Raw genomic sequence first — 24,726 nt, 5'->3', positions numbered from 1 at the left:
TGTATTTTGTTTTGTTTTTAGTGCATTTTGTTTTGTTTTAGTGTATTTTGTTTGGAAGTCGGTTTTGTTTTTTTATTAAAAAGTTTATTTTATTAAACACGTTATCTTAAGTGTTAGGTGAATAACATTTTTCATACAAGATTTTGTATAATAAATATACAACTGAATGATGCAATGTAAAAAATATTTTTTCGTTACTCGAACTAAAACTATATAGTTATTTAAACCTCGTTTGCAAGTAATCAAGTAATATGGGGCTACTAAACTGACTATCACTTTGTTGCTGGATTCGCATACATTTTCGTCGTGTTTATTGAACGGGAAGCAATTTCCTCCTTCACCTGTATACGGAAATAAACCTATCTTCTAACTTTATTTTTATTTTGAATAAAATAAAATAAAACCCGAAATAAATAAAGCATGCAGTTTACATATCATATAAGCATTAATAGATAAATTTTGTTATCTACATTTACATTTAAAATAAATTTTACATATTCTTCGAATATTTTTTCGCTATTTTCAATTACATTTTCGCTTCATTTATGTTTCGCTTTCGCATTGTACTTATACTATCGTAGGACAACGCTGTTTCCCTCCAACAAATTTCACAAGAAACAAATAGGGCGCTTGGCGACTAAACGACTCCACTTCGGAATAACAAACAAACCATTCATTACAAGAAAACAGTTGAAGCAACTTTTCTACATTTATTTTGTTCAAATAATTTTACATAAATATTAATCGATTCTTCTGATTTTTAAGATATTAAGAGTTTTTGCTCTTCAACAATTAATTGGGTGTAGTTATAGAGCTTTCAATTTAATATTCCATTTGCAGCAAACCAAATATAAAAGGGTATTTGTTGGTCCAATTAGTTAAGGGTATCCACTCAATCTCCGTCCGCAGAGCAATGAGTCTGCTCGTATTGATTTTAACAAAGATGGATTTGTGGTCCTCAATTCAGACAAATATGTTAGGCCTAAATCCTTAGACAAGAGATTCAAATGTTACCTTAAACATAAATCAAACCTTTTGTATTGTGACGGATTGCACAGAGTTTTGATAAGTCATGGGAACGCAGACTTGTGAAATACGATATAGAACAGACACTAACTACATTTTTTAGAGTATAGCTAAAGGTTACTGAAACAATCCGATATACGGTGGAATACTGAAACGCTATTAAATTATAACAGAGTCTTGATAATACCACGATTAAACTTTAAATTGGTTTTATATTTTGACGTCTATCAGATTGTAAGCAACGAGGCGAATACTGAATCGTTAATGTGGCTTTATACAATGTAACATTGGGACAATAGGTTGTTTTTTAAATAGAATAACTACATAAGTTTACTGTGAACCTTAAATACAGTTACAACGGTACCAGTAGTTACCAGTGAGTATGCAGCGATAGTCATTATCTTATTAGTCACGGCTGCGCGTCTGTATGCAGCTGATGGAAAGAAGAGATATGCAAGAAAACATGAAAACATAACCTTTCTATACATAAGTCTAGTCGTAAACAAAAGAACGATATAGACGTTTTATGTTTTGAAAATTCGTTTTTCTTTTGTTTATTAGCTAACTGAGGTAAAGAACATGATTGACTATAAACGAGTTTAGTACTTTTTATGTTGAACGTTGATCCTGACAACATGACAATGGTATGTTCCTAAATTTCTGCATCATGTTTTGGCTATCGATCTACTTTTAAGAAACAAAACAGTACGATTGAAACACATCAAAGAAACAAAACAAAAATAAATTAATGTTTTCTAAAACGTGATATACTACGTGTCAGTTAAAGATATTGTTTGCCTTCTGCATAAGTCATCCCATTGTGAAAGGGCAAAGCGGTACAACAAATGCATATGCATTTCAACGGATAATAGTTGCTATGTTATTGGGTCAAGAGGGAAAGTTGCGTGCACCTTTCGCCTAAATAGTACTAGCGAGTTTGAGAGCGACCCGCACTGCGCTTACGCAACGCATGTCGACATCGTGCTGCGATTAGTTTCTAAATTTTACGCGCTTCTAAACTGCATATAATCATGACCTCTATTAATGTGACGAACATATATTTAAATTTGAAAATTATAACGTCCGAGAGAACGCTAAGTGGACTACTTAAACTAATCGTTAAATTCCTGCAAAATTTATGGTTACTATTAATTTAAAAAACTTCATTTTCAGTCTAAAAGATTATTGCATGGAATGAAAATTAGAAAATCTTATTTTATTATATGTACGACATTATAAAAGCTTTTCCATAGTCCGTCTGACACAAATTTTCCAAGTACACGTATGAATGTAGCTTTTATACCATTGTAACCCACTGTAGTCTAAACAGCTTGAAGATTTTCTTTTATTTTATTCATTTACAGAAGAAAATATATGATATTAACAAGTAATGTCGCCAAACAGCATAACAGTTATATTTTGAAAAGTGAATCAATTGAGTCGCTATTTCCTTGTACTATAGTTATTGGTATGAATGTCATCCGATACGCGTTTGTTCTTACCTAGGTACACAGCGCACACCCACGCATTACGACAGACAAACTTTCTACAAGTGCACCGGTACGCTTTTCCGACACAGAAAGACCGCGCCGTGGTCTCGACGCAGCGCGGACAAAATAGAAAGTTGCAGGCGCGTTGCAATGCGTACGCAGCGGTGCGTCTGCTAGCCGCGGACGATGCCGCGTGGGAACGACTGCTAAGGCCTCGTGCACAAGGTGCGTGCGATTTTTCGACATTAAACGAGTAAAAATGCTGCGTTTAGTACCGAAATCGTTAATAAAAAAAGTGATTCATTGTAGTTATTTGTTATTTTTTTGTGTTAAATATATCTACATCTATACAAATAAATAAAATAATAAAGAAACTATTTTTTTTTAATCTAACTACAAATCTGTATTTTCTCTTGTTAATATAGTGGTAGTTATTAATTTGGCTTACTTCTAAAATATAAATAAAATTAAAAGTACTTAGTAAGGCGGACTTATCTTCAGTGTGTAGCGGTCCTAACGAAAGTATGACAAATTTTGGCGTCGCAATATACAGTTAGAACCCGACAATTGTTTGATTTTATAATATCGGTGTACTTCTTTATAAATACTTTAGCATTACATTTATTAATTTATAAACCATATAACCTAATTTATAAAAGTAAAATTTAAAAACAGCTGGATATGTTTTCAAACAATAACTTTCGGCCTTGTCGAATTAGTTCTACATTATGCTTGTCATTCTTTAACGGTTATGTTATAACTCCGTAATAACAACGCGTTATAGGCGATACGAATTTACTTAACGAGTTATATTACAATGTTTACAGCATTGACAATTTGCATAACATCATCCACATCGCTGAGAACCGATAGGAATGAATGCTTACACCCTGTATCCATTCTTACATTCCTTTAAGATTGTATTGACGGCCAGTATCAAATCATTCGAACTCATCATCCCCATGTCAAAAAACTTTAAAAAAAAGTAAAAACCGACTATAGAAAGAAGCATCTTTACCCTTAAACGTTAGGTTTCGAATGTGACAACTTTGCGAAACTTTCCCATGTGATTGCATAATAATTTAAAACACTAGATTTCAGAATCACCTAGGCTTTAGTGCGTGACTAACGTCTTGTTTTGATAACGCATGCTTAATGTATATAATTTGTCTACTTCACAGGACATTATTTTAGTGTCGAAATCCTATTGTTTCTTGCAGTGTGAATCGGATTTTTGATACAACTAATGCAAGCTATACATCACAGTTGACTGAGCTTTAGTCGGCGAGCTATTGCAAAAGCTTTTGTGTTGCCATTAACAGCAGTGCATACCCAATGTGTGTTGAAAGCATTATTTAGGACAAGTTCGTGTAAAAAAAAAGTTTTTAAGCTGTTACAGATTACAGAAGTGTGTACTTCGAATGCTGGTTTTAGAGTCTTGGATATAAAATCTATTAGCAGCAGTAAATAAGAGTCGTTTCTGCTAAGGTGCACATAATTATCATTTACACACATCTTCGCAAACTAATTTATTAACGGATTAAGAAATCGATACCAAATCTCAAGATCTTTGATCAAAACACGGACGCATTAAAACTATTTATTAAACTACATTCGGAAGTTATAGATTTTATTATTTGTCGATAAAAATACCAGCGTGTCTCACCTGCATTACACATTAAAGTGTTACTGCTACATTTATCGATATGTCAAATTCTAAAATTGAGAGTTTCTTGTTAATTACAATACAACTTACCGGTTTCCTAGTTTAACTACTTGTTAGAGTTTTAGCTTATATAAATTCATGAAAAGCGTTTTCTAACTACGTAATTTGAACTTTACCCCGTTTAGGTCAAAATAACACTAATAGATGCTAGCTATTTATAATTTGTAAAGACAAAATAAGTGGGAACTTCAGAAACCCAGCATTAGTTATCGTGTTATTAAAAATGTATTTTCATACATTTAAATCTACATGGAAATGTGTCATTTTTCCCGCGGTAATCTATAAAACGTGTCAATTTATGACTTTACTAGTTTTCGCCCGCGACTCCGTCCGCGTGAAAATAAAAAGAAACAAAAGTGAGGAGCCTATGTGTTCTTTTAGACTATCCTTTGCATCTAGCCAAATTTCATCGAAATCCGTTCAGTCGTTTAGGCTACAAACTCTAACAAACATCCATCCATCTAAACTTTCGTATTTATTAGTATGAAGTATGATAACTATGCTTTTTAGTATCATGAAATAAAAAAATATACATTCAAATTATTAATTATAGTACATTAAACATTATCTTTATTATCAATCTTTGACTTAATAGAAACATATAACGAATAATGAACGATATCACATTTCTTATAAGGAAATGCTGTAACTTCATACTGATGTATTTAATTTCGGTTCCGTTCCCTTTCACTTACTTATTGATTATGATTTATATTTTAAACTGTTTATCACATGACAAACTTTCAATTTCATCTTAAGGCTTTTTTATTCGATTTTGTCAAATTACTGGACATTTTTAAACTATATTTTTGTTAAACATTCCGTAAACCTTGTTCAAATTTTAATACTACTCAGCGACACTGGCCACTAATGTTATCCCTTAATGGACTGTTGGTAACCAAAGTTCTTTCACGCGGCTTTTAGCTTGCACATTAAAAAGTTTTAAAAAAAGAACGTAGTTGAAATATTCAATATCATATTTAAATTCATTTATGTCATCGCCATTACGTATTAAAAGAAATAAACCTAATTTAAATTCCATTCTCACATAACAAATATTTGAACGTGAATTAAAAATTCTGCCTAATTTGTATTCGTTTCGCGGCATTTCGTTTTTTTTTTCTTCGTATAACGACATTCAATACATTAGTAGATTAGAGCTGTAGATTAAAAAAGCAAAACTCATCGAAACAAAAGTCTAATGTGAATGGCCTGAAATGACATACGACATTACGCCTTGCATTAAGATTCACGAATTAATGATTCGAAAGTTTCTATGCAATTTATTTCATTACAAACTAACGTAAGGATCCTTATCGTTATGAGTTTCTAAAGAGGTTTTTAGGCTTAGAGATTACGTAAGTTTTAAAAGTGGCGAAAAAGAGTTGACAATTTAGCAATGCATATTATTTTCAAACCTGTATTTGAATTATAGCTTGACTTAGGTATTTCTTAATTTTTACTAATATTGTTAAAGATGGAAGATTTGTATTATTGTATGAATTGAAACAACTCGAAGACTACCAGGCCTTACAACAATTCTTTCACCATAAAAAAGCTACTTTATCACTGAGTAAGATTCCGTTTTTTTTCTATTTTTTTAATCCACGAGAACCAAGCCAAGAGCAAACAGCTAGTTTCGTGATATCTGGACTTATGGATCTCAGAAAGCCTTTACGATTTTTTTTATATCAATGTCATTAAAATAATGTGTGAACCATGAAAATGTCGACAGAAACATTCTGAGATTATTCTATAGTCTCATAAATTGTACCACCGGCCATATTAAGTTAAACAAGGTCATCTAGTTGACGAGGTGGTATTTTAGTTTATTATATAGAGTTTACGTATTTTATTACTAAAGTTACCAACTGGAACATAATTGGAGTTCGGTTTATAATTATCTTAGCATTGTAACAAAAACCTCTAATCGTTGTAGCTAGTATTAATAAATCGGTACTGCGCCGGTGTAGCGGAACAACACTAGATCATAACACGTCCCTATGACATCTGTCAATGTCATCCAGAAGTATTAAGCGCGCCATTCCTGGCGGGAATCGATATACCGAGTGTCAAAATAGATTAACGTTGTTACGACTATGTTATTGTCTAAAACGATTCTTCCTAACTTTACAAATATGAAATAAGCATGTAAGTAATATAACTTCTATTTTACGGCGTAAATATTTTTGCAGCCATATCTATGTCGTTTCGTTCAATTCAATATTGTATTTTAAAGAATTAAAACATTATCAAAACACTACAAAATGGAAAGTAGAACTTAATTCGCATAACCCACGCATTTTTTCTTTTTTGTAAACGAAACATCTGGTTACTTTTTGCAAGCGAAAACGACCACTATGTCGTTTGGGATAGGTATAATAATTCAGGTTTTGGAAACGAGCCTAACTCAACTCTAATGTATTCTAGCGATAAGAGATTAATTTAGAATTTGCAAATTTGTTTAACAACGGGTTAACTAAGTATCACTTAAAATTATAGCTTTATTTTCATTTAACGTGCTTTAAAAAGTTTAACGACCTTTTTTATTGACAGGTACAAGTAAAACAAATTTAAAGGCCGACAAATTGTTAAAAAAACATGATTTTCGACGTGTCAGGAGTGGAAACACAAGTAATAGTAACAATTCTAAGTTACTGATAACGTTAAGGTAATAACTTGAATTCATTTATTTAACATATATCATACTCGTGTTTGTTATTTAACATTTACTCAAAAAGCATAATTTGTAAAACTAACAAGAAACATATTTATTTTTGTTCTGAAGCTTTTTTACTATTAAGGAAATTAAAAAATAATCGTAATTTGATATATTATTAAGATGTTTCTTTCTTTTTAATTCAAAGCTAGCTATTGCCCGTGACATCGTTCACGCGGAATTTAAAAATATCTAATAATAAATAACTTTCTAATGGCAATACATTTTTTTTAAATCAGTCCAGTAGTTTTTGAGTCGACACTGGCCCAATCCACTAAGGGATTGCCATAGACAAGAGACTGGAATTGTTTTTGAGTTTATTCATTACAAACAAAATTTGTATTTCATCATCTTTATAACATGTAGATAGATAGATAAATAGCTACTTAAAAACATTTTTTTCTAACAGTCTACATTAATTAATCGAAGAATATTCATATTATAATCTTAACTACTGATAGTTTATTAATCTGTCATTTATTATAGCGGCATCTTTAAACTATAATTAAAACAACAGGATTGGGCCATTAAATTTTGATGGCAATAAATATTCTAGGAAACCATAAAACTACTCGTATTTATGCGGATTTTTAACACAATCTACTTTCGGACGGACATAATTTAATGAGTGATTATTAAAACGATCGCTGACAGAAAGCATGACACTCAGATACTTTTAAGACTAGATATCGTTATGGCCAGACTTCTATTGAAATCTTTTCTCAGCATACAAAAATACATATGATTTACGTACTGTGTTTTATATTAATACCTATGATTCTTTTAAACTAGTATAATATGTTATATGTCCGTGTAGAATTAAAAAAAAAAACAAAAACAAGTAGCCTATGCGTTTTTTCAGACAATCTTCAATCTCTTTGCCAAATCTCATCGAAATCCGTTTAGCCCCATAGGCTACAAACTCCAACAAACATCCATCCATTCCTCCAAACTCTCAAATTTAAAATATTAGTGAGATAATAAGTTTGTGCTATAAACTCACACATAAAATTTGCCTGTAAAAATAAAGGCATTTTCTTGAAGCATCCCTTTTTTTGAAGCGGTTTAGGATTTGCAGTAAATCGGCGTTAAATCAATTTACATTAGCAATTTTTTTGAGGATCTTACTAAGCAAGACTTCAGAATAGAACTGTCACTTCAAAACATAAATAAAAGGAATAAAAACTGTGTAATTTAACCTGTGTGGGACACGTTTTAAGAGGACTGGTTCCGTGATGTTTTGTCATAGATTTGGGTCAAGGATTATAACTCGGGAGGTCCGGCTTGCATTATCCTGGTCGCCCCACGCGGAACAAGCGTCCCCAAGGTGCCCTTTGACCCTTTTTTTCACTTTCAAAACATTGTATGTAACTCGTTTTGTAAAGATATCATTACGGCCACGTAAAACTTGATGTAAGAGCAGTACGAACTAGCAACTTAGTTTATTTAAAAAAAAAATACTGGCCATCATGAATCCATATTATGTTATTTTTTATTTTCTTGATTGTTTGTTGATTTTTAGGTTATATTGATTAATTCAGAGTGATAAATGAGCGCTAAGGAATCCTTTCACTTCTCATAGATTTACACTAATAAGCTGCATAATAACTCTGCGTGGAAATTAGTGTCTAGAATTATTGACCTTGGTTTTTGAGACTTTGTATTTAACATTCTAGGAAATTAACTTCTTAATGTAGACATCCACATCTTAGATCACCATGTTTTTCAAAAAATACAAAAGTAAGTGCTAAAAAAATAAAAGAAAAAATGTATAAAGATAACATTTGACCTGATAAAATTTCACGTAGGAGCCTTAGTTAGATGGCATGTTGCACGGGCACGCATCAAGGCGCCGTGGCCTTGGTTACGTAAGCGTCGCGCCTCGAAGGTCCTCCGAGAGGCTGTCCTTGGCCCTCCCTCCACTCCCTCTACCTCCCTCCGAATCCCCCTGCCCCTACGTCGCCCCAGCCCCGCTGGGAGCGAGCCTAGACGCAGCGCTTCGGAAATGAGAATATTTCGGGAAACATTATTAGAAAATCACTGTAGGCGGTCTATTATAGATGTTATTAAATGCTTTTATAAAAAAATTACTATGTTGTATTTTTTAAAAACTAAATTCTTGTCAAAAAACACTAAAATTTTATATTTTTTTTAATTTATCGATCCGATTCGAATTACAGACAGAAATTCCAAAGTCTAATTGGCTATTTCAAATTAACGATTAATAAAGAGCGACTCTAATTATAATGGAGGGTTCTTTCCACTAACGCGACTTTTATTGTTGACACGTTGCGTAGACTAATCGTGCGGCAACTCGCTAAGTGAAAATAGGCACTTAATGATTAAAACTTTGAATCAACGCAATAAGCAATAAACTTCGATAGACTAAAATCTACATATATCTAAGTTATTTGACAGCCGTTAAAAGAAAAATACAAAATCAACTATTACTTTTTTATCATAAATTAGGCAGCGTAAGCAGAGTAAAGTTAAAGTTTAGTATTTTATTAACACCCGCGTCCAGAAACACGATGTTTATTAATAGTTCCTAAACATTAGTAATAATAAAATATAGCCTATGTTACTCACAGATAAATTACCTTTCTGATGGTGAAAGAATTTTTAAAATCGGCCTAGTTGTTTTTGCGTGAATCAAATACATACAAAAATACATTTTTTAAAATATTAGAATAGATTAGAATATTACTATCGTGTTGCGTATCATATAAATCTTAGTAACAGTAGAATAAGTTAAAATGGATTACGAGTTGACATGTAGGAAATGTTAACCCACATTACCGCGGCTAGATAACTATTAGATATGGCCGATAATGCACTGATATACAACACAATCTATCACGGAAAATAGTGCGTATTAAGTTACGAGAAAAAATAATAATTTTAATATGTCAAATTATATAACAAATTACTGACACTAATAACTATTAATAATGACTTAAAAACAACGCGATTTTAGTTTAAAATTTCATCTAAAGAACTAAAGCATTCTGTAACCTAAAATTCGCCGAAAACTTGGCCTACGTCTAACAATCTAAATGTCTACAAGTGGCAAAAAGCAATCATTGCACGCATTTTTATACATGATTTTTATATTTACAAATTCTAACCAAGCAAATGCATGTTCACTATAAAACGAAAAAATTCTTATTACTAAGCCTTAAAATTAATTGCAAGAATCGGATGTTTTAGCTAGTACAAATATTAAACATATATTTTTTTATTAAGTCACGACTTTAAGTTTTTTTGCAAACAAGCAAACATGCTTTGTCTATGCCGACCCTCTTGTATTCAACGATGACTTTGCAAGTAAATTAGTGCCTTGACATGGCTGTTATATGTTATCATTTTTTATATGTTATATTTTCTTTCATCTATTTTCATAACGTGATATTTTTACACATTTTGATAACTATTAAATTTTTAGGGAAATTATAACTCTAGCAAAGAAAAAATTGATCTTTTCTACAAATATTATGAAAATAAGATAGATTTTTGTCGTGTGATTTCGTTATTGTTTCATACTTTAAAAAAACTGATAAAAAAAGCGTGTTTTGTACAGTCAAATCTGTAATGAAATACTATATTTTAACAAATTTTAGTTGTAACCGTATATAAAAATGTTAGTACACGATACCGTAGAAGCGTGTTTTAGCTTCATGCATTCATTGATAACAGTTTTATTATTTTTTACTATGTTCGTCTAATGGCGTTATCTTTGCGGTAGGCCGGCTAGCTATAAGGTTATCTGAGTTGCAAAGACACATTCTATGTACCAACATGACAAATTTGAAAAAACGTGATTGATTCCAAATTTAAAATTAGTCTTTTGTTGAATATTTTTCCCGCCTTTACTTACAGACAAAACTTTGTAGGCTTTCATCGTTCTTAAAAATCTCTTTTCATTCAGAGACTATTTTTTTCTTTACCGAACTATGAATCGGTAGGAAAATTTTCAATTCAGTAAATTATACCTTCGGCCTTCGTACTTACGTCAAATGCTGACTATGAAACAACTTACACTATGACTTCTAAATCGAGAATAGAAAAATCGATTGGCAACGCCACGGAATATTCGGATACATAAATTTTTGATTCGAAACATCGATATTGGTACTTATGCGGTATTTACATTGATCAAATTGATTACTTAAGTGTTTATTCATAATTAATACATGTTATCTTCAGTTTTAATTTGTATTTAAGATATCCGTAATAAGTAAAATGGCGCCAGATACAAAATAATTTAAAAGGCTTTTTCAGTACCTACAATGATCAGTTAACCATTTTCAAAATTCAATATTTAGCAATTGATGAACAAAAATAATAGAAATCGATTAACAAATCGATTGACAGTTTAACATGCGAATAATCGATATCATAGTTTCTAAAATGTATCTACTTGGTGTACAACAGCAGTGTATACGAAAACGATCAGCCTTGACCTTCGCAGTAACCCTGAACATCATCGAGTACTAGCAGCCGTTGAAAAATGCTATTTAAATTATGCAGGAGGTGAAACGAACAAAATAAACTATTTGAAAAATAGCCCACTGAAAATAACTTCTGTGTGTACATCAAGACAGATTTTATTCCTCCATCTATTGGAAGCGTTGAAAATAAACTTTTCTATATTAAAAAAATCATTTTATTTACATTAAGATGTAATAATTGTAATAACCAATAGTGAATCGATTTTAGATGTGATTTATTTAAATTCCAACGGTCGACATAGATGTTAACTAGGCGTGGATTCGGTCGTGAATCGCGAACAGGCGATAAGAGGTGAGTCCGCGCTGGTAGGTGCTAATAGGTGACCGCGGGCCGGGGGCTGCGGGCAGCGGGCAGCAAGCCGCTTGACAGTTTCTATGCAAATGTTAATGCCGCTCGGCGAGACCAGTTTTCGCCTCACGGAGCGGTTCCGAGCCTACTCTTACCCGCGGTCTATTCACCACCATAATTATTACCGATCGTACGCCGCTAAACTGGATCTCGACGGGCTCGTTAATGGCATGCTTTACATCACAACGGGCCGAAATAATCCGGAGGTCGTTGAAATTCAGAAGCCTATTAAATGACTAGATACTCATTTATCGCAGAAAGTATCCGCATATCTAATTTAGCGGCGGTTTTTGAGAAAACATCACAAACCGGTTCGACGAAGAGCAAAAAAAATATGTTTAATGATGCAATAATAAATGTGCAAAAAATAGAAGATACGGTTGTCTCATTATCAAGTTCAATAGCCCCAGCGCGACAGCACGTGTATGCAAAACCTGGGAGACGCTCGCGCATGTGCAAAAATATCCTCTCGACGCGCGTCGTTAAGGCGCAATATGCTGTACCTCCCTCAACGTTTAAAATTTATCGCATGCTGCAGGGTGTCAACAGAGATTTATCAATGACTGCGTATATCAGTTCTTTTCCGATGCCTACATTGACTTACAGATGAGACGAAACTCTTCCGCCTTACCTCATTCTCGATCAAAAAAATATATAATCATAATAATTCTTGCCAGTATTAGTAAAAAACAACAATACTTTCCTCGATTCCATGAATATCCAGTAATTCCTCAGTCCGTTTGTCCGTCAATAGAGAAACATTAAAGCTCCAGCGAGCTGCACACAAATACCATAGTTCGCAACACTGGGCGTCCACTGCGTAATGCGTATCACTGTCGTAACACTAGCACTGTGGTGCGGCGATGTCCGTGCTCGTTGTGTACTGCTCACTTCCGCATAGTGCAGCGCGCCACAATCCCGCGCTCGCGCCAAGCCCGTGCACAATCCCGCGCCCGACACTCAGCCGTCAGCTCGCTCTAGCCGCCGCACGTTCTCGCTCGCTAATGCGACCGCCGAAAACTCCTCGCGCCGCCCGAATGCAGAAAATTCGGACGCGCCGAGTGGGGGACGCTCTACGACTATCCGAAACTTGTGCGCGTACGTGCAGCGCTTCGCTATGAAAAAATCCAAGGTTAACGCGCGCTGCCAAAAAAAGACGCACGCAAAATGAAAAAAGACGGCTCGAGCGGCGCCCCCCGGCCCCCGCCCGCGGGCCCCGCGTTGCAGCCGCGCCCGCCGCCCGCCGCCTGCCCTGCGCCTACTGCGTCGTAGTCGCTACCTAGCTAGCCGTATCGTGCGCCTCGACCCTCGACTCCGCGCCGACATACTGACACTACCGCCTCTAATACTAGCACATAGGCTTACTCTATTATTTAGAAACATTTTCAATTCAATATACTATTGTAATATAAAATAAAACACCTATTGCGGATATAACAAACCAAAAGTTCAGTAATCTAGAAAAAGTTAACATCCAAAGCAAACTAGAATCCTTGTCAATAAACCTTTTTACTTTTTAAATGAATACATGATTATTGTTTTAGAAAGAAATATTTAAAATACGGGTATCTTATCCATTTTGTCAATATTTACAAAAATAAATCTTACACTGTGTACTTCAAAAATATTTCCAAGTCGATGCCATTTAAAGTTGTTACTTAAATAATAGTTTTAATTTGTACATACATGAAATTCTCAACTTTGCGTAACAAAATTATTAAAAATATACCAGTAAAACTATACTAATAACCTTCAGAATACTAGGTATGAATCCAAAAATAAGAACATATAAAATATGACTTTACGCAATCTATTGTATGAATAAAACTTGGCAACTATATCTAGTATCTATAGAAAAATGAAATATAATAAACCGATAATATTATTCACTTCAGAAAATGAAAGCAGCCATAAACGTGCAACGTAAAGAAAAAAACATTCACACGATACTAAAGTACGTGTGGACGAAAAACGTTTGAGAAAATGTAAACACCCTGTACTACCTACGCTTTCTACGAAACACGACTATAGAAAAGTTAACGGGCTTATAAACCATTACAGTTTTCGTATTTCAAATAACAAGCTATTTAAATATAACTGAAGTTCAAGACCAAACATTGAGAAAAGAATGTTGACTACTGTTGTAAACGTTGGTTTTCATTGCGGAAACAACCGTTACTACTATGTCGAAGAGATCAACATGAATATCCGCCTACCTAATTCCGATCCCTCCTATCGCTAAATCTAAAATAGGAACCCAAAGAGGATTTTTTACTGTCTGTTTGTTCTGGTAAATTCATAGAGAAATTTAACTAATTTTAAACGTGATTTTCCGAAGATACAAAACGATTTCTTACTGAAATATTTAGTGTATAAATAGTAAAACCTTACCTTTTACTAATATTGTAATTGCGAAAGTTTAGACGGATGGATGTTTGTTAGTTGTAGCCTAGACTACTAAACGAATTTCGATGAATTCGGATAGATGTAGAGTATAATATGGAAGAATACATAAGCTACATACTTTTGTTTTTAATTCCACGGGGACGGAATCTGAGGCATAGTAAACAAGTAAAACTTAGACAAATATTGGAAGGAACTTGCAATTATGACTAGCTTCAGTGATCATCGACAGAAATAAATGATAATTCATAATACAGATTCTTATATCAATAAGTCATTGAATCGTGACAATTGCAATAAAATAATTGAGAACGACAGTGTTCAACCATTGGTGCATTACAATTGGGCGGCCATAACTGTTGACCTTGTGCCGCCAAACATTAGTTCCTTACCGTAGAATACCACTGTCGTAACAACTCTATTCAAACATATTGGTATCTCTGTTTTTTTAACCCGAATATGAAGGAAGCCACAATGCCTTACACAAGTTTGTCGACAGTGGAAATCTGCCCTTAAACAAACACTGGCCACATTAAATGTGCAGCGCTTAAAAAGAACAATAACAAAATTTAATACAGACTCTGTTTCCTTATCAACTTTGGCAAGGCCACGTGAACTATGATAACGTGTCACAATTAGAATACAGGATGTTAGAAAAATACTAACATACACAGTTATGTTATGACGTCATAGGTCACAAATCATAAATATTTTGAGATGTTTTAACGAAATTTTTCATGTTCGGATTTATACAAATGTAATAAAATCGTGCAACAGTTGACATTTTACTAGTGTATGAGCTTCAAAATGTCTTCAAACAATTGTAATCAATAAAAATTGTAAACAATAAAACGTAGCTAAAACAATTACTAAATAACAATATTTATAACATCAAATCGTTCTCAGATTGAATCTTTAAGTGTTATTACCTATCAAAACGATCTCACATAATAAAGCTTAGAATTTCACTTGTTCGTTCCATTTTATTATTCGAACTATAACTAGTATACATAAACTGGTCCTTGCAAGGTCACATTAACTCATTTACATATTCTATCTGTGTAGAAGCGAATTGTGTTATCTGTATATTCTATTTATTTCCAAACGTTTTTACATCAATATTAAAACTACTTCATAAGATAAGCATTAGTGAAAAATAAAGTATCAGCCTGTATATCGAAGCATACCAAATTCTTGTCTAAATATCTAATCGTTTTTATCAAACGACTACATTACTCCACTGCATCATGAAGGCATATCAATGTAGGATTTTACACATTATAACAAAATATGTAAATTATTTTCACTACAAATTATTTTTAATTCATAATTTACGATATCTTAGGCAGATTTTATCACGTAGGAGACAAAAGACCATCTAGTTAATCCTGCGACTTATTGTTTTGAAAAAATAAGGGACGTAAACTTTGACATCCATTAAGTAGACAGGCAAAAAAACGCGATATTTATGGCGATTTAATTTTTGACATTTTGGCGCTGTTAGTTACTGTTGGTAGCGGAGGTAAAGATTCGAACGAATAATAAAGATAGATTAAAATATCACCGATATTAACAGAGGAGTTTTAATCGGAACGAATAAAAACCGCCTATCCATTTATAGAGATCAGTGGAAGGTAGAGTAAATATGGTCCAAACAAAGGACGGAACTATTGACTCTTTGTTTAAATTGACTAGCTGTCTCCCGGGACTTCTCGCCATGGTATGAAAACACCTACCTATCAATAGATACAAGAAATGTCTTGTTCTAAATATTATCTAGATTTGTCCTATCGTTGTGGATTTAGGTGATATCAAACATCCATCCAGACTCTCGTATTTATAATATAGTTAAAATTAACAATATAAACACGATACTTTATTTAGATATGTTTATTTTGTATAAAAGAACTTTAATCGCGTAATAATTACCAATAATACGCTCTTAGTTATTTTTGGTTGAAAATTCTAACTTTATCGCAATTGATTGCTTATTAAAAGGTTCTGTAAACGGAGAAAAGTTTGAAAAGTTTCTGTAAGCTTAACCTTGTTTGAGAAAATGAAGAAATGTTAAAGGTTTAACAATTACAAAAGAGTTGCTATATATGGAACTAGCTATTCCCATGCGGCTTTCCGCATGTAATTATGTAAACTTTATTTTATTGTTTACATTTGTCAAATTCGCAATTTTAGCATCTAGTAGTTTATAGCCCATTGACCAAAAGAAGGTTTTTTCAATTTATTTACCCTCTTAGTTTTATAGCGTGAAAATGTGTAGCCTAATGCGTTTCTTAAGTGTAGGGCTTTTTATTAAAGAAAGAATTATTCAAAAATATGATGTAATTGCTGACATCCTACGCCACAAAGTAGTGTGTGTTTACGCTTTATTATAATAGTATAGATATAGTTTAGTATAGTATAGATGTGTACCGCCCTCTAATTGTTTTTAATATTTTTAATAAAGTTATTTCGTATTTAGTTAGCGTTACTACCTACAGTTTTAACAAAATAAATCAGTCTTAATTCAGCTGCCGTGTTGTTAACACGGCACAAACGATAACAATCAAAGAAACAATAATGAAATACAAACACAAGATTAAATGTATAGATGACGTCTTTAAAATACCCATGGAAATCATGAATTATGTATAAACATATAAAAATTTTACAAACTAATGTTACCTATTACAAAAACAAAAAAAAAACATAGCCCTGAACAGTAATAGCGACGATAAAAATCTCAGGCTTAGACAATAGTAAAAAAAGACAATTAATTAATGAAAAAAGTGTTAAAAGGAACTGAATAATAATTAATACTGTTTTTTGTTTAATATTTTAAATTATGGCTGATTTTGTTTTAAAAAACGTAAATAAATGTAAATGTCTCCAGTTTTAAGAAACAATGAAATAACAAAACACAACGACAATTACTAGCGATAAAAAAAATCGAATTTAAAAATCGAATCTTTATTCCAAATTTAAAATAGCGATCGAATAGCGGCGTTGGTTTTCGGCGGGCGAGGATCGCATCTGGTCAAACATTTGCGCATGCGTACCGATACGCTCAATGCCAAACTCCTGCATCTGACTTGATAAATAGCCACACTTGACGACAATGGACCGAGGATATTCAATTTTAACATATCACCCATCTATTATATCTAAAGACGGCGGAAGCGGAAGAGAAAAACCAAAAAAAAGTCTTACAATGAGAATTCTAATAAGTATTCCTTGTTAAATGTTTTTTTTACTAGATCGGTTTAATTATTTTTATTAAAAATCATAAGAAATAATTTATGAGCACGTATTTAAATGGAAGCACGTTTATTGTTTCAATATTTGCGTTAAATAATTTAATTATTATATTTACATTTTATTTCGAAGTTATTAAATTTTAATTCTATGTAAAAAGATATTAAAATAATTGCTTATTTGCACATCACAAAAGCACGCACTAAAATTTTGTAAAATCAGGTATTAATTACTATTAAAATGAATAGTTAAAAACAATTGCCAAGTAAAACTAATTAAATCAAAAGCAGTAAAACGGGTCAACAAAAAACAATTTATCACAACAATTAATACCATTAAAATATTTTAATAAGCCAAAACAACAAACACGGAAGCACTTTTAACGTACTAATTACCAAAGGACGTCACACAGACACAGTTAGCAAGGCCTCGTATGGAGGTGCTGCATACATCGATATGTACTTACGTTGAATCAATCAAGCCGGTCCATCGGCGCAGGGCTGGTTCCCGGGGTCGGTTCGCGGATCTGGCTCGCGGAGCTGACTCAGGGCTGGCTCGCGGGGCTGACACGAGGGGCGCAGGGCTCGCGGGGCGCAGGGCTCGCGCCGGTTACGTGGCCCGGGAACAGCGCCGGACGCGCGGTATCGAGGAAGTAAGTCCCGAACAACTGTCAAAGGCGAGCGGAAATCGGGCGGCGACGCGGCGGGCTCGGGGCGCACGCGCGCGCCGCCCGTCAACAGCCCTGCAGCCCGAAACACCCCCACCCGCACCCCCTAACCCCAACCCCCGCCTACCCTTTAAATCGAACGTCATATCGCGCCTACTGCCCCCCTCGCCCTGTAATTTCTGAAAAGCGCTGACTACCCCCTCGCGCCGCCGACAGACCCTAAAAAATGCATTGCGTAACGGTTCTCACGAATTCCGCCTGACGCTGGCGCCTAGCTCGCTGTTTGCCCGATCAATTAATACACCTGAGTCGATTCGTGAACGACAGACCTTATTCTGGTTTTAATGGTGTCACAATACTAACTCCTGCAAATATACGGTAATCACCATGAAACTATTGACAGCATTGTAATATGCGTGTGTTTGTAGCGTTGATATATTTTGAATCGAATTCCAATTGTAAAGATTGTAAACGAATACACTGGTAGAGTGGTGATATGTAGTACCCAACAACGTATAATGAATAGATAAAAATGCCCAATGAAATTCATAAACGCTATAATTTGCTAATCAGCGGCCGTGACATTTGTGTTGTCAATGATCATACATATGGCTGAATGACGTTCATCCATTGAACACAAATTAACATAAACAGAACATATTAATTTGCTGGTTTTTGACGTTACACCAGTATATTCAGTATCTTTCCAACATCATAATCGTTTTTTTACTTAAGTACATAAAAATCTTATCAGAATATAAAACAAGATAACTCAAAAACTACTTGTCAGGTCTTTACCAAATTAAAAACAGAACATACTCAATATATAGTTACTAGCTTATGAAATAACAAGAATCATCAATATCGGTTCACAAGAAGCAAAGTTCCGAGGTAACAAACGTGTAGACGAAATAAGAACGTCTTTCTAAAGTCAAATATAAAAATTTATTTACGACTGGAATCTATTTTTTAATCTATCAATTAGACTAAAATGTTTTAATTTAAAAACAATAACATTCGGTACCTCTTTAAACAATAGATTGTGTTATTCGATTGCCACTAGTGTTATAAAATAAATTATAAACGCAAATTAAAATTTTTACCGAAAAACAAAACTGATTCGAAATCGGATTTTACAGGATTTTCATCGTCAGATCTGCATTGTTCTAACAAAATACAGATGAGAATTGCGTGGACGGTCGATGGGTAATCGGGTCACCATGGTTGGCGGGAACCAATGCAGGCGCTCTGTTCTCTTTTCCGAAATAGATAGAAGCAAGATAACTGGGTCAGACTGCGTTGCAATCGATCGAGGCGCATAAGGGCCCGCCATCGATCGCTCCCTGCTCTCTCCATTCGACAACCTGTAGAAGGGAATCTGAATTGATATAGAAAATACGATATTCAAATAAAACGAGATGCTTAAAAGTCTATGGTTAAAGTCTACAGATTCGTAGGAAAAGATATCACACAATATCTTCAATCCATTTTATGTAAATTGGGTAATTATTTTCATAATTAAAAAAATTGCAAGTCGCCGGTAACTATTTCTTAAGTTCCCCTTACTATATACTATTTGCTCAATGTTTTGAACTATTTGTTTCCTATAAAATGGCGTCCCAAATTACGTCAATAAATCAAACAAAAGCAAAACAAAGAATGCATCTGCGAAACATCATATACCTTACGCGTCGAGAAAGTGGGCCAATCCACGCGATTTTTATATAATCTATCTATATGTATACTTTTCCCAGACCGCCCTACATACGTTCGTTCGTTTGTCTGTCCAAGATTGAGGACACAGGTGGGCCCGCGGACAGTTCGCAAAGACGCTTCAAGATAAATGTGCCAAAATATTTTAGATCCTTGTTGCCCTTTAGCGTAAAATAAAACATAAATGAATAAGGTTATAATTTATGTTGTCAGAGACTTTACTAATAAATTTGTCATTAGGTTTATTAAATACTAGCTGTGGCTCGCGACTTCGCCCGCGTTAAATTAAAGAAATAGTAAAAATATTTATATAATATTTAATCACTGACGAGATATCTTTTTAATAGTAAAAGATTTTTTCTATATCGGCCCCATAGATTTCGAGTTATTTCAATACATATAAAAATACAAATCTTTCCGTCTTTATAATGTTAGTATAGATACGATTTATGGCCGGTTTCCCAGCTACTTATAACCATTCGCTAATTACTTTTGATACGATATCTTAATATATTTCGTTTCCAAACTAGACTTCAGTTTAACTCCGTTGAAACTTAGTTCAAATACAAATGCATAAATAAAACCGTTTAAAAATGCGACATTGCTATAAAGTAACCACGTAAATAAGGTATGTGGAAATAAATCTAACTTAGAAGGCACTTACAGACGTCGTCGTTTCCGAAGTACCAACCTGACAAATGTCTTATTTTTTTTTTATAATATGAGGTGGCAAACGAGCAAGCGATCACCTGAATCCACTGAAATGGAAAGCGACCGCTGCCCATAAACATCCGCACTTGCAGATGCGTTGCCTACCCTTAATTGACGGAGGAGGAGACGCACGTAAAGAGGACATTTCCCCTTCCTATACGTCTCCTCCACCGTTAAATCCACTTTTCCTTCCCATCCTTTCCTTTTAAGAAATAGGTGGAAAGGGAGTAAAATTAGGCCTCCCACCACACTCATCAGACGTAACGCGGAATTGCTTCCACTTCACGCCAGTTTTCTGTGTGGTGGTGGTATTACACCGGGCGAGTAGGTCCATTCGTGTGAAGATGTTAAAGCGGGCTCTACCACTGTAAAATATTATACTCGTAACATTTAGCTTGAATCACATACGGCAGAAGATCATCCTAGCCATAACTTTACTTACTTACTTACTGCGTTGGCGCAGCGACCCAAAGTGGGTCTTGGCCTCCGACACGAGAGAGCGCCAGCGTCGTCTGTCCTGCGTTGTCGCCTGCCAGTCGAACGACTCTAGCTCGCGCAGGTCCAGCTCCACGGCGTCTCTCCAGCGGTATCTGGGCCGGCCGACCATAACTTTATGCTTTATAATTCTTTATATAAATGTATCACTTTAATTTGGAAGGAATTTAATTTACTTAAGAAGGTAAACTAACAGAAATAATTAGATAATTGAATTGATCTCTTTCGTTAAATTTCTTTTTTTTAATCGTACATCGACTAAAGTTAGTAAAACTTTTATTATTGCATCTTATTAATATTCATTTTATCTTTTCCTCAAGTAAAGAAAACAATAACATTTTCCCACTAGCTTATCTAGCAATAGTTTATCGTATCTTTGTTTATTAAAACGAGCATAAAATGTATTTGACATATTTAGGTGTAGCAAAAAATGTTTTTAACTTTAGCTGAATTAATTAAATAACAAGTTTAAACAGATAATGTAAGTGTTTATCATATTAATGTTATAAATCCGAAAGTACAGATGAATAAATGGGTGCTGAACCGATGTCGATGAAATTAGGTATAAATGTAGAGATTTTTTTTATTCCACGCAGACCGAGTCGCAGGCGAAATCTAGTTTAATAATAAAACCACTAAAAACCTACATTTACAACAAAATACAAACTCAACGTCAAGAGATAAATACAGGGAAACGCATCATTAAAATATATACTCGTTTGAATTCTCAAACTCAGCACAGTAACGACTAACGACGGCTTAAATGTTATCTATATGCGTGCAAGTGTACAAAGCAAGGTTTGTAGGCGAGACGCGTGCGGGGCGTGCGCGGCGTGCGGGCGGCGGCGGAGCGCCACTGCGCAAATACATGATGCCTGCATACAATGACTGCCAAAGATCGCATCGAGGGGACAAGCGCGGCACGTGTAAGGCCAGAGACGAATCCGAACGGCCTTCTTATCTATGCACTTCGAACATCGACGGCATTCGGAAAACACCCTTTTTCGACGATAAAACGAATAAAATTCAACGAAATTTTGATACGAACCGATCAACGATGAATCACGCTAATTACTAGGTGCTTTAAAACGACGAAAACGATAGTAATTTCGCGCTAATAATGCAAAAACTATAAAAACGGATAGTACGAAATAATAACAGTTGAATGCGGCCCTGTAATCGCATTGACGATAACGTCATTCACGCACACGAAGGCGCGTTAGCCGAAATTCGTGAATGTATTTTTCTAGGTTGGGCATTGGTGTGCGTAGCAGTGAACGAGACGGGTATACGGATGGGGGCGGTCGTCGGAGCAGGACGTGCATAGCGTTATATAACGCATTATTTTTATAATTAACAAGCAAAAATTGAGAGATACGGCCGTGCGACCCTGGGCGCGGACAGCGACCTTACGGCGCACGAAAAATTTGCACAGATCAAATGTGGCCGACCTCGGGGCGACTGGTTGCACGTTTGTATCGCACAAACACAAACGCACACAGACACAAGAAGTGGGGAAAATTATCGAGTTCCGCGTGTAGGCCGGCGCAGCGCGGGCTCGCACCTCGCACTCGCATGCAACCTCTATCGATCCTCTACCACCTGTGGCCGACACCGACATAGGCGTGAGCGACTTCGCCCCACTAACCGATACAACATACGTTGCGTTCTAATAGATTCTACAGCATCCACGTGTAAGCTTCGCTTTAAGGTCAATAGCATAACTATCCTATTGACTTGCAAATAGTAATTTTATAAAGAATTATAATGTGACATTTTTGTTACCTAAGTAATAAAAAAGGTCATTGTAATAAATTTGCTACCTGTTATCTAGTTTATTACCTTCATATAGAGAACTAGAATAATATAAAATAATGTACAACTCAATAACTAGCAATACTGTTAACCTATTCCACAGAAGCGGTTAGGTAATTGATAATTCAAAGGGCCTTGTTACGTGTTACAATACTAACGCTCGCTCGCTGAATTTTAAAGCTCCATTCCTTTCGATCCGCCTACGTCCGAATTATAATATTGAATTTGTAATTTAACTAATGAAGTAAAAAATGTTTTTCAACCATGTCGCTGTCACATTAAGGAGTTAATATAAGTACATGATTATTTATTTTTAACAGTGGTAGTGCCCGCTTTAACATCTAAGCACGAAGGGGCCGGCACGCCCGGTGTAATACCACGACCACACAGAAGACAGGCGTGAAATGGAAGCAATTCCGTGTTTCGCCTGATGAGTGTTGTGCCGGAGCCCTAATTTAAGTCCCTTTCTCTTTACCGCCCTTTTCTTATAAGGAGAGGATGGGAAGGGAAAGTGGATTTCACGGAGGAGGAGATACATAGGAAGGGGAAATATCCTCTTTATGTGCATCTCCTCCTCTGTCGGATAAGGGTAGGTAACGCATTTGCAATTGCGGATGTCTATGGGCAGCGGTTGCTTCGCCATTTCAGGTGGCCGCTTGCTCGTTTGCCACCTTTTGTTTAAAAAAAAATGATATCGTTCTACCACTATTATCGCGCTAAAGTTCGTTAATTAGAAACAAAGTCACTACGAAAGTCACTTGCAGCGTTCAAACTAAGGGAGTCTCTATGAGTACGGCAGATATGGCTATATCAGTAATATTTAAAGTACATCATAGCAATTTGAATTATTTTACCCAATATTAATCAAAAATCGAAAAAAAACAAATCTTTCCTCTTTATAATATTAATGAACTAGCTATCGCCCGCGACTTCGTCAGCGTAGGATTGAAAAAAAACAAAAGTGAGTAGCCTATGTGTTCTTCCAGACTATCCTCTACATCTATACCAAATTTTATCGAAATCGGTTGAGCCGTTTAGGCTACAAAGTCTAACAAACATCCATCTATCCATCCATCCATCTAAACTTTCACATTTATAATATTAGTAAGATTAGTAAGATAAGATATAACTGTGACTTAAGTATATTATAAATGCGAAAGTTTAAATGGGTGGATGGATGTTTGTTAGAGTTAACAATGTAAATGTCTGAACGGATCTCGATGTTTGGCATAGATGTAAAAATTAGTTTTGAAATTAAGTTTTTCTTAATTCAACGCGGACAGAGTCACGTGCGAAAAGTAGTCCTTACTTCCTCGTAACTGTCAAATTATGAGCTTATAAATTATCAAAAGCTATTATCGTTTCTAATTGGACAGCCTAATACTAATTAAAATATCAATATAAAATATACTAATTATAACTTGTTTGATTTAAGCAAATAAAAGACTGGTACTGTTATTTTTATTTAAGTGGTAATTCTAAAATATATCGGTTTTAAATGACTTCTGAATTTAGCTGTCACGTAATCCAAAATATATATTATTTACTCACTTAAAAACAAATCTTTTCTTTCGTAATACACATTGTTATTGCTTGCACAAACGCAATTTGAAACCAAAATATGTATGTTACTTGACACGAAACTTATCTACAATCAAGTGCCGTACAATAAGTATTGTTATAAATATAAACAACTTAATAGTTTCAGTTGTAAGTACCAATATTATGAACAGATTCGTTTCCTTTCACTACGATTGTTCGACATTTTTCTTGACCGACTTCCCAAAAGAAGGAGGTACTCAATTTGTCGATATATATATATTTTTTATGTGTGTTACGACATAACTCCGCC

The 24,726-nt window shown here is 34.5% G+C and overlaps 1 protein-coding gene across 2 annotated transcripts in view; it reads right to left on the bottom strand.

The window, feature by feature from the left end:
• Positions 1-18,105, bottom strand: part of LOC106101303 (broad-complex core protein) — a 49,109-nt gene extending 31,004 nt beyond the window's left edge. The window contains exon 1 of one of the 2 annotated variants that reach the window (XM_013280479.1): positions 17,940-18,105. Coding sequence is in view for 1 of the 2 variants with exons in the window: in XM_013280478.1 (XP_013135932.1) it covers positions 12,525-12,535 (11 nt within the window). In the remaining variant the exon portion in view is untranslated. Of the gene's footprint in view, positions 1-12,524; positions 12,993-17,939 lie in introns of those variants that run through there. The other variant, XM_013280478.1, reaches the window with a different exon arrangement.
• Positions 18,106-24,726: the final 6,621 nt, after the last annotated feature.

The sequence above is a fragment of the Papilio polytes genome, unplaced genomic scaffold (genome assembly GCF_000836215.1).
Source record: "Papilio polytes unplaced genomic scaffold, Ppol_1.0 DF823991.1, whole genome shotgun sequence".
NCBI classification, from domain to species: Eukaryota; Metazoa; Arthropoda; class Insecta; order Lepidoptera; family Papilionidae; genus Papilio; species Papilio polytes.
This window is presented reverse-complemented; position numbering and strand designations above follow the sequence as displayed.